The sequence below is a fragment of the Simochromis diagramma genome, unplaced genomic scaffold (genome assembly GCF_900408965.1).
Source record: "Simochromis diagramma unplaced genomic scaffold, fSimDia1.1 OVJJ01000421.1, whole genome shotgun sequence".
Lineage (NCBI taxonomy): Eukaryota > Metazoa > Chordata > Actinopteri > Cichliformes > Cichlidae > Simochromis > Simochromis diagramma.
The window spans coordinates 2,909,836-2,921,981 of NW_024387250.1; the positions used below are offsets into that span (position 1 = coordinate 2,909,836).

General features: G+C 41.1%; 1 protein-coding gene across 1 annotated transcript in view; it reads right to left on the minus strand.

Annotated features, from left to right (window-relative positions):
• Positions 1-594: 594 nt before the first annotated feature.
• Positions 595-12,146, minus strand: part of hcrtr2 (hypocretin (orexin) receptor 2) — a 30,013-nt gene continuing 18,461 nt past the window's right edge. Inside the window, exons 2-7 of the mRNA XM_040001895.1 lie at positions 6,201-6,379; positions 4,275-4,518; positions 2,661-2,776; positions 2,344-2,564; positions 2,064-2,185; positions 595-1,775 (exon numbers count right to left, since the gene is read on the minus strand). Coding sequence (XP_039857829.1) covers positions 1,606-1,775; positions 2,064-2,185; positions 2,344-2,564; positions 2,661-2,776; positions 4,275-4,518; positions 6,201-6,379 — 1,052 coding nt within the window. The 3' untranslated portion in view covers positions 595-1,605. The remainder of the gene's footprint in view (positions 1,776-2,063; positions 2,186-2,343; positions 2,565-2,660; positions 2,777-4,274; positions 4,519-6,200; positions 6,380-12,146) is intronic.

The window sequence follows — 12,146 nt, forward strand, 5'->3', positions numbered from 1 at the left end:
CGCTTGGTGTAGATGGACAGCAGGTCAGGGAGCTCTGATTGAATGATGCGTTTGGCTGAGCGCACCACTCTTTGCAGATCTCGTCTGTCCTGCTTGGTGCTGTTCCCAAACCAGGTGCAGATGTTTCCCGTCAGGATGCTCTCGATGGTGCAGGAGTAAAAGTTCTTGAGCACCTTCAGTGGCAGATGGAAGTCTCTAAGTCTTCTGAGGAAGAAGAGACGCTGACGGGCTTTCTTAACCAGGGTATTGATGTGACAAGACCATGACAGGTCCTGAGTGATGTGGACACCCAGGTATCGGAAACTGTCCACACTCTCCACTGGCGTGCCACTGATGATGAGGGGTTTGTAATTCCTCGCCTGCTTTGTAGTGAAGTCCACGATCAGCTCCTTAGTCTTGCTGATGTTTAGGAGGAGGTTATTCTCCTGGCACCAGGTCTCCAGGTTCCTAATCTCCTCCAGGTAGGCCGTCTCGATGTTGTCGGAGATCAGGCCCACAACAACAGTGTCGTCAGCAAACTTGACAATGGAGGTGGTGTCGGATGTGGCTACACAGTCATAAGTGTACAGTGAGTACAGCAGGGGGCTTAAAACACAGCCCTGAGGCGCTCCAGTGCTGAGTGAGATGGAGGGGGAGACTTGTTTTCCCACCCTCACTGATTGGGGTTTGTCTGTGAGGAAGTTGAGGATCCACTGACGCAGTGATAGTTTTTTCATCTGTGCAAACAGTTTCAAATCTTGCCATAATTCACTTTTTTCTGACCCAGTAATAACTTAAAACAGCAGATAATTAAGTAATAACAGATAATCAGCAAAATATGTGGGCAACACAGTTATTATTCATACATGCTTGCAGACTACTGCCACAAAAGAAAATGGAAAGCACATCCAGGACATGTTTCTTGTTTTTACATTTAGCATCAGTATAAAAAACAACCCACCATAGAGTCGCCTGTAAAAGTGACTGTGAGCAGCTCTTACCCACAGCCGAAAAATTCAACCACAATGATTATTTTGTAACGTATATTTTGCTGGAAAATGTCCGCTTTGCTGATGCTATCCAAACACAAACTTGGAGTGTTTCAAATGAAAGAAACAGGCTTCACATTGCGGTCACGTTCATGCAGAGGTCACATTGAATATTCTGTACTTTGATGAATTGAGCTGGCTTCATTAACATACTCAGTGCACAGGAACATACATTTCTGGGCATTTACACTGAGGACTTGAGATGAACATGTGACCGACTGCACCTTTAAAGCTTCAAATCCCTTAAACCAGTTATATCAAAGGTGATGCTACTACTTAATTAGATGTAATTAGACAAACCAAAACAAAAATACATACAAAATTTACAGAAACTACACATGAAAGAGAGATATAAAACACTGAACATTACAAACCGTGTCTTTCATAATTAATCAACATTTTCTTGCATAACAAAAGAGAGAAAGTCTGTCCTTTTCAAATCAACCAAACAGAAAACATTAAATACAATTCTTTTCCCTTTAAATGTCATCCAAAAATAATGAGATCTGCACATTATCACATGTCTAACTTAAAGATCACCGTGTCCTTCAGGTGCCCCGGCTGGAGTATAAGACGACTACACCATCTGATCTGATATGCGTGACACGTTGTCCACATTGTGAACTTGAGTGGAGAGGGATTTTCGACTGTCTGTACGCGTTCTGGTCCTTATCCTCCTTGTTTCATTTTCATGCTGGCCACAACAATGACAAGAAAAGGCTGATTTGAACTCCTCGCGGAACTTCCCTTAAGAAAAAAACGACAACAAAATCTTTATAAAGTCCACCTTCTTTAAAAACCATCTACAAGCTTGCATTAAAAATAGCTTCAATTTTTTGTAAAATCATTCTAAGAGCTTTTTTTTCATAAATGCATGAATTAAAAACTTGCTGCTTTCTCAGAATTAACTTTAGCTCGCATTTACATTTTTCTGTTTTCAGGTTATTAGCAGATAAAGCTGTGAATTGTGTTGTTGTTGCCAGTTTGTTCACTAGAGGGCAGTAATGAATCCTTAGAGGAGAGTTCAAAACTTACCACTTAGGAAATTGTAGATGATTGGATTTGCAGCACTGTTGGCATATATGAGCCAGTGTGAGAAAGTGAACCACGCATACACTGTCTCTCTGTCGTTTGTCTTCTTGAATGTCCCAAAGACTCTGGAGGTAAAAAACATGGTATCATTTTGTTCATTCTTTTTTTTTGCATGCATTTTAATCACAAACCTGTCAGGGGGGAAAAACTATACAAAATATGGCTTACAGCAAGCTCTACTGTAGATCCGGGATGCAGCAGAGCTTCCTTGAGAGATTATTACCTTTTCAGGACATTGAGCACACTGATTGGCAGGTAGCACAGGGCGAAAACAAAGAGCACCACCATCAGCATGCGAGCTGTCTTCCTCCGGGCTCTGACTTGTTTGATCTCAGCACAAACCGTGCTGGTTCTAACCCTCACCGACTCCCCCGGTCCTGGAGTTGGAGCTGAGCATTTGATAGACTTCCACTTCCTCTGCAGCACTGATGTGCTTCCAGGAATCTGTTGAATGAATACATTAAAGTGGATACACGCGCACATCAGACCCTGGAAGCCCATTGGGAAATTTAGATTTATAGCAAATGGCGGAATACGCACCTGTTGACACCACAGCTTGTGACAAATCTGAATGTATGCCAAGACCATGAGACACAGTGGTGCGAAGTATGTGACAATGAAGAAACAGGTGTGGTACACCTTTGGGTAGATCTCAGCTGTTGAAGGATTTAAAAGGAAACACTTAACAATATTGTAGAGAAAACTTGAGTAGTTACTTAGTAGTTAAAGACTAAAAAGCAGATAATGATGAGCGTCTAGAGAACAAACATGTCCACTGACCACTTTTTCATAAGCGGCTTATTATTAACTGAACCTTCTGCTGAGTGGCACAAACTAATGGCTTAACGATTGAGAGCGGGTAAAGTTTAATGCTTTTTTTATATACTACATGTTCTGCAACACTACTCATAAAATTCCAAATTCAGGAGATTCCACAAATATAGTCAGTTTCCCCTTTAAGTTTCCCCCAGTTTACCATGTGGCTGGTGTTTTTGTTTCCTGAAAGGCCTGACAACTTTCACTTTGGGGCCATTTGCCAGTGCAGACATCCAGCAAACATCCACTTTTTTGCCAAGCAGATCTGCCTCTTAGTCAGCCAAATAGATGCTTTCAAAAGAAGAATCTTCAGCGTCCAAACCCAAAGGTGGCACAATAAGTAAGGGGTTCAACTTCTTGCTCATAATTATTCTTCTGTTGACAGAGCACTGTGAATTCATGCCACAATATCAGACAACCTGAACTGTGGTGCATACCACTGTGTCATCCTGCCATCTTGCATCAGCACACGGAAGAATTCCTCAGTCATATTTATCATTTTATCTTGTTTTTTAACTACTTTGATAACTTTTTAGAATGAAAATGAAGTTGAGGGGTTGCCGTTTTGACATGCTACAGGAAATCAAGTTTTGCACAAACGTTTCAAGAAAAAACAGCATCTGTGAAAGGTTGTTGGAGTGCTGCTGAAGGCGACGAAATTAGAGGTGAGTTAGGCCAAATGCAAATTTGATAAGGCTGTTGATTGTTTTCATGGGCGGAGTCTCTGAACTTTGTGTTCCATCCTTGTATAGTTCTTCGATCAGAGTCATTCATGAGATACTGACTGACTGCCATTTAAATATCTAGTCATTACTGATTCATTTACCTCTCATCAACTTCTGACATTTTTGTGTACTTTATGTAACAAAAAACATAATTTTCCTCTTATTACTGCTCTGCCTGTCAGTCTTGCACTGCACGCTTTCAATGATGACTGCAAGCTTATTAAAGAAAGCAATCTACGTTTCAAAGGTAGTCATTAAAGGTACCCATCATTACTGTAATATAATGAATGTGAGTAGATGAAAAGCTTCCTCTCTTTGTAAGGTTTTCCTCTTTTGACTTCTTCAATCACACAGGCACCCTGAGCGACTTCATCTGAGCAAAGCAAAATCCACCCATCCCGCTTAGGTGCTCACGCTTTATGGATAAAAAGTGGTATGACACGTGATCAACCCATCTATACTGGGGGTGGAAAAGCCCAATAAATGTCACTGCAGTTGTTGTTTAAGTAATTTAGTGAGTCATTCAGTTAAAGTTGAAACTGTGCTTCTAGCAGCGAGGGAGACATATATTTTGATAATGTGTTCATTTAGTTTGTGAACTGTGAAAACTAACCTCCCCAGTGCTCATCACACACCGTGAACAGACTGGTCTTATTTGTGAGTTCAGGCAGCAGGCTGCTACACTCCATCACGATGGCCTGGGGGATCATGATGATACATGACACAACCCAGATGACAACAATACTCTTGCGCGCCCTCTTGGCTGTACTCTTGAACAACAGTGGGTGACAGATCGCATACCAACGGTCCTGGGCGATGCAGCTCAGCGTTAGGACTGATACAGAAACAGAGATGGTCTGCGAAGAATGAAAAAAAAACCTTTTAACTAGATACACAAAGATGTTCACCATTTAATATTGATACAGTTTGCAGTTGTTACAGAAAATACTAAATGCTCATGAGGAAAATAATTTCAGAACATGCATTTGTAGACTTGAATCATAGATTGGCAAACACTGATGCATGGGACACCTCCTATGCTGGAGATGCTCTTATCTCTGTGTTGCAGATGAGTCTGTTCACTTCAGAGCAGCGGCACAAATTTCACGTGCAGGTTTAAAAGCAGTGGGTGGTCAATTTTTCTTGGAAATGAAAGGCGGATGTTCATTGTTTTTGTAAAGGGTTAGCTTATGATGCCAGGCACATTAAAATAAATCTCGCTGCCTAATTTAAAAATGTTCATTTAAACGATCTTAAAAAAGAAAGGAAAGATTGCACCTTAGGCAGAGCAGGGCACATCCTCATTGCCCTTCAACTGACAGAAAGTCAATTGTTCATTGAGTTTGGATGTTTTTGAGTTTGGATGCATCCTGGATGGTTACAGGTTAAGTATGCTGAATATGAAACATATGTAAACACTGAAACCAGTGAGAGAAACCTTGAGGGAAGTGAATCATTGTTTGCAAGACAACAGGAACCGTCTGTGACATTTAAATGCTTTGAAATGTATATTTTAAAAAGACGTTCCCACGCACACAAAACAACCTGCTGCATTTAGGCCAAAACAGCATTTCCACCACACTGCTCATTGTAAATTGCAATGATCATTTTTCAATTGCTTGCACATTACACTGGGGAATCATGGATGGGTTTAATCTGGACACCAGCTGCAAGCTGAAATATGGACCCCCTTTTTAAAATATTATACAATGTGCTGCATTTGGCTTCTGTTGCACCCTGCTGTGAACCTATTCAAGGTATTATAGACCCCCAGCATACAATGTAGAACAGTAGAATAGGAATCATACCAAAATGTTACATAAAATGAATCACCAAAGGGGAATTAGAGTTGATGCTCCTGGATTTAAAAAGAAAGCAGCGGGAGATGGCCCTCAAGCAAATACTGCAGCGGCAGTTTATGATACAAAGCTCAACAGTAAACGGGGTGAATGTCACTATGAAAACCTTCAAAGAGATTGCTAATTAAATGCCATGAGGTGCAGCATGTTTGCTAAACTTGCTCCTGACACACAAGAATTCACATTATGTTAGAATTTCTTTGCTTTACAGCTGCATCCCTGCAGAACATATAGTCAAAGTCGTGCCACCATGAGGCTAGAATTGACTTTGCTGTGCATAAACAATATAATATAACACAGTCTGTTAAGAGTATGAGATATATAATCTGTGCAGAGTAGTTTGGGACTTTGGTACATGCTCTCGATACATATCATTGTGATCAACAACATTAAATAAGATTGTCTTTTTTGCATACATATTGCCAGAGTGGTGCTAAAGCAGTGTTGCCTGAGGCATTAAATCACTTTAGAGTAACATCAAAGGTCTCACTCAGTGCACATCCTGGGGGATATGAAAAAGAGGATTTTTTTTTTACCCTCATGAATACCATGAAGAAAAATGGTAGAATAACAGAAATATGGGTCTTGGCTTGCATCCACGGACCTTGTGAATTGTTTCTGAAAAGGTCAAAGATTCCAATATCCTGTTTGAAAAGCAGATGTCAGGGTTCAAGGCTTACCTGCAGGTAAGGGACAATTTTGCACAGAGTGTTTCCAAAGAACCACGTCTCTGTGATGTCCACCACAAGACTCGCAGGCAGGCAGATGATGGTGACCAGCACATCAGCCAGGGAAAGATTCACTATGAAATAGTTTGTCACGGTGCGCATGTGACGGTTCTTCCATACTGCAAAACAAACTGAAAGTGATGCACAATCAATGATTGTCCAAAGAAAGGCAAACATTTATCACATCAGTGCATGTGAAATCTATTTGAGCCACCAGTGTCTTGATACTCTGTGTATGCTATCATACACAGAGTCTGAACTAAAATTTAACTGCAGCATTGTTTCAGTTGCCTAAATCAGGAAATAATTATAAAACTTTCAGACATTAAAAGACAAAAAAAGCTCATGTACAGTATTGTGCAAAAATCTTGAGTCTCCTGTTTACTTGAGCCTTTCTTAAAATTTTGCCAGGAAAACAGCTGCAGTGATTTATTTAGTCATGTACAAAACATACATGGAATTACAGAATTCAAGGCAAAACTCCGTTTGTACAATTCTAACAAGCTTTAAAGTGAATATTTGGTCACTTTTACATGGCTGTAGACACTCATTGTTGTGCCTCTCTCCTGACCTCCTCCGTACATGTTGACAACAATTTCAGTTAAAAAAATTCAGGTTTGGATTTCTCCGTAAGACCTGTTGCCACTGACTTTCAGTTTAGTTCTTACGTAAACTGGCATAGCAAAGCCTTTTCTCCCTGTTTCTCCCTCTTAATCTCCGTGGAGATCGAGATGATGGACTCATATACGTACCTGGGTGTTCAACTGACTAATAAATGGAACCCGGAAACTAACAAGAAGAATGGCAATCTTGGAAAGGAACAGAGGCAGGCTTGTATCGACACAGACATACAGGCACACACAGACACACACATCCATTCCCACCCTCATGCTCTCATATGCACTTACTCCACACTCAACCAACGTGGAGACAGACATAAAGAGACGCTGTACACACGATCACACTCCCCAAGCGTACTCTACGAACCAGGTCTAGGTACCCTTGCCCCTGGAGGGGGGAACTGCACCCAGACCCAGGTGGTTTACCCTTTTCCCTGCGGTGGGGAGAGGCAGACCGCCCCGACTCCGCAGCAGCAGGGAGGCCCCACACTCCAGACCGCAGTCGGACGGCCAACTCCTCCTAGCCCCCCCGCTCCAGCAGGCCGCAGAGAACGGGGGTGAGAGAAGACTCCAAACCTCCCTCCACCCGCTCATTGTAGTGTTGATGCATGTGTGTTCTAAGGTGCAATTAAAACCCAGGAGGGCATGGAGCTACCTGCCAGAGAGCAGCAGGTAAGCGCATAGTCCCTCCTGCTAGCCCTCAATGTCTACGTGTATTCAGTGGTGGTTAACTGTCATCCGTATGGGTAACTTCATCCTAGAGAACACATCCAATCTCACGCAGGTCGCTCTGACAGCACTGAGCATCTCCTTCAGTGACAGGTTGCTGCACCCACGGCGTGCCAAGCTGTTTTTCCTTCCATCTGCTGTCAGAGTCAACAGCAGTAAATGTATGACAGCAGTAATTGTACACATATGAACACACACATGCACACTCTGTGGTCTGTACATATTTCAAAGTTCAACACTCAATGCCTGCTATGCCACTATGAAGTATCCTGGTTTGCTGCTAGGCATCTAATCTTCTTCCACCTTATATTGTTTACATTTTCTTTTATTGCTTCCATATAGCATTATCAGTTGTGCTGCATCTATTTATTTCTGCCACGTCCACTTTGCTTTTTTAATAATGTGAATTTTCCTACCTGTTGGACTAATAAAGGGTATTTTATCACATCTATCTTATCTTAAAAATGGCTTCTTGTCTCCCTGAGTCACAAAGTGAAGGTCTACAGTCTTTGACTACACATGTTTATTCCGTATGCAAAGCACCAATTTAAAACACTATAGAACACTTTTTCTTGCTTGTTACCCTGAAAACACTTCACTTCTTGAAAGCTCTTGTTTGAAGAACTCTGAAAGTTCAAGTTCATTATTTAGCATGTTAGCACTCCTCTTTCTGTCATACCCATTGCACAAAAAGTAAACAGTAAGTGACACGTAGAATGTGCCCAAGTGGAGTGAATAACCAAAACCAAAAACGTAGCCAAATTAGACTTCAGTAAACAGTAGAAGGGCCTGATGTATCCATTGGGTCCTGTGTCATGTCTTTACTGGATTTCTTCATATTTATTAAGGACACGACTTTCAGATACTGCTCATCTGCTGTAGATATTATTTTAGGTTTGCTATTTCTTCTTTTGTTCTATTTGGGAATCACCATGTTGGTGCAAAAACGCTTTTTTCTCTTATCTCTGGGATTTTTCATAGACTCCACTTAATAGAGTTGCAGTAGGCACGTTTTTTCATGCTTGAATGACTCAATTGTTTGGTTCTTTTGGCTTAACAACCAAAAAAAACAACCATTCCTCTAATAACGGCCATGTAGAGGCTAAACCTACATTTGAAGCCACTGAGGTGTTCGTTGGTGACGCGATGCCAATGTTATGCATGAAACTTCAGTCCAGTAACTCCAGCCGTACTTATTGTGTCTTGTCCCATCTTTAATGCACTTCCATCAGTAATTGTTGAACAGTTCTCTTTATCCAACGTCATTTATCACAACAACGCAGCGGTCACAAACTGTTTGCTTCTTTCGACCAATAACACCTGGCGCTAATTACATGTTTCTACAAAAGGTGACCCCTGGCGGCACACATAAGGTAACAACACAAAAAATGACTCCTACAGGTCAGGTTCAAGGACTGGACTGAAAATCTGTGAAAAGCGGTCCAAATGAGAAAAAAAAAGTCTAAAGAGCTGTCCTGTAAGAAACTAAAAAATAAAAAATTAGAAGAAAGTACCTTTGAAAGTAAAATATAAAGAAATGTGGGGTGGCTCAAGATATTTGCACGGTACTGTGGGTTCAAACATTGCCTTTTTTGTTTTCTTCATGCACAGCTGAAATCAGTGGTGTCACATGTCAAGGTAATAAAATTCATTCTCTCTTCTTTTCATGCCACATTAGTGCATAGTCACAGTATATTCTGTGTATCTGGGAGGCAGCTGTTGCTTCTGAAATAGCTTTTAGTATTCATTCCTGTGCAGGGAAATTATAACCTAGAAAATGAAAAGATTTGGAAGGTTGGTAGAGAAAAAAATAATATCTCTGAAGTGGAAGAAATGCATTTTTTGTCACAAAATATATTTTTCCAGAAGGAAAGAAAACAAACAAAAACAAATTAGACAGCACTCCTGAAAGTAACCGTTTGAATCAGGGAATGCAATGCACACATTTGCCAAAGGTTGTCTAACTCCTTTAATGATTCAAGGTGAGAGGTTTTCAAATGCAAATGAAGCTTTAATGTACACTTTTTTTAAACTTTAAAAGTCATTTCCCAAATGGATTCTGATTTATTCGACAACACGGTGACTGACAAATACGCAAAAAAACTCCCGCTGTAGCTTTGCCTTCCCTCATTTCATGTGCTGCCGTTCCAACATTTTGTTTCTAGCGAGGATAAGAATTATAGGTTAGATGGTATTGCCGCAGAGAATTGATTCACTCCAAGAAGAGCTCCTGGAAAAAGGCTGACAAGAAAATGCAACACTGCACAACTAAAAACAATAGAGCGGAAAATTACCTCACAGACAGAGACCAGGGTGGACGTCAGGTACAATCTATTATCTTTTAGTGACAGTATGTATCAGATTTATACCCCTGCATGTTTCATAATATACACCAATGGGCCAAGACATTATATCCACTCACGGATGAAAGGGATGATGCTAAGATTTAGGATTTATGTGGACCAACTTTTGGAAAGACCACATGATGAAGGTTTTGATGACTGGCTTGGATCATTTCCAAATCACAGAGGTTTGCAGGGGTTTTCTGGTCAGCAACGGTGACTGCTGACCAACAACAAGGTGTTGGTGGATCTGCTAGATAAAAAATATGTTCAGAGGAACCTCCGTCTCACAACTTGAAGGACTTAAATGATCTGTTGCTAACATCTTGTTGCCAGATAGCATAGGGCAACTTCAGAGGGATAGCACACTGGCCTTTTTCGCACCAGACATTTTCAGTTGTCATAGCAGGAAAAGCACAGGTGCTGGTGTTAGTGATAACACATGACAAGCAAAATGTAGCAAACCGCTGAATTTACTTAATATGCATATGCTTTTTTCCACTCTGACATGCAGATGTTACAGAAGCTTGTAATTTTGCATCAGAATGACCCTACAGGAGGTGAGCAAAGTCTTCACTAGGCTTGGATTCACTTTAGAATGAATAAGAAACAGAAATTCCTCTTAGTACACTTTTCCATTAGCTCACACAAGTAAACATACCAGAAATAACGAAAAAGAAAGAAGTTTTCCTTAGCATCATCCTTAACAGCTGGAAAATTCCAATCAAAATCTCAATGCATACCCATGTAGATCAGACTGCAGCTTTCTGGCTCTTCAGTTTGCTCCTCAATCCATTCAGTACCCTGTAGCTTCAATTATGACTGCGGTAAGATATGTGTATAAAGAGGGCTCATATATTTACTTTTGCCTCAGGCCTGTATATGTGCTGTGATGGTGCAGACCTGGGGTGGATTATATAAGGAGGATAAAAGGTCTAGACTGTAACTGAACTACACACAACATCAAAGAGAAGATACAGTCAACTTAAATTATCTTCTTGTGCATATCTGATCAGTGCTTTGAATATGAAAAGTTGCTACAATGCTGTGAATAAATCAGAGGATCTAGAATAGAGTAATACTGACGTCAACACACGCGTTTGGTTTGACTGAATTAGTGTTTGATCTTTTTGCAGTGAAACACGCTGTTCAAATATAAACTAATATTCTCCTTGCCCTTTGTTCTATTGTATGTTAACATGCAGTGTGAGCTACTGTTGGAGGATTCATATCTTTTCTGCTGAGGGAAAGTTGTCTGTACGCTGCTTTTCTTTCTAATGCCTGCATCACTGACGACCATTGCATCACTGCAAAAAGTTAGACATTCAAACCAGAGAGAGGCCTTTCTCTGCGGAGTCTGCATGTTCTCCACGTGCTAGCAGGAGATTCCTGTAGGAACTCTGGTTGGTCTCACTGTCAAAATCATGATAGGTAAACTCTCCTTCAAGCTCCTAGCCTGTTTGGCGCCCTGGGCGAACACTCCCTCTTCACACAACCCAGGATTCAAATCATGAATACATAATGGACTTGGATTTACAACATTATAAATGAAATGTGCTCTATTTGGAAGCAGCAGCCCCCCCCCCCTTTCGACAGCTTGTGTATGAGACTTTAAATCATCAAACTGTAAATTTTAAATTTTAAATTGTTATTGATCCCTTTACCCCGAGTATATATATTGTTTGTTTACTTGCACTGCTATAACTGGAGCCTTGTCGTCTCGTCTCTATATATACTGGACTGTATGTAGCGGAGATGACAATAAAGTTTACTTTGACTTCGGCAGCAAGCAGGCGCACCGAGGGCTCTCGCGCTCACATTTCGTGTATAGAATTTCGAAAAAACATCGGTGCAAATTATAAGTCTGTATCATAATGTCTGGTGTTTTCGTGTTTGTTGGTTTGTTTTTATTTTGTTTTACTTTGATGGTTATGATGGTTATCAAACGTTGCTCTGGCCGGTCAGAAAATCCCCCGCCGCCCCGCCCTCTCCTCTCTGCGCCGCAAGCAGCAGGCGCACCTGCAAACGAAGGGCGCCCTTACTCCCAGCAAATGGGCGATAGAAAACACTACAGGCACTGTGTGAAACTGAAACAATACATTAAAGCTACTTTCAGCTGGCTCTTATTCATGAGGGGTTGCCACAGCGGGTAGCTCCGCATGTTTGATATGGCAGATTTTCTAAACTGGCTGTCCTTCCTGACAAAA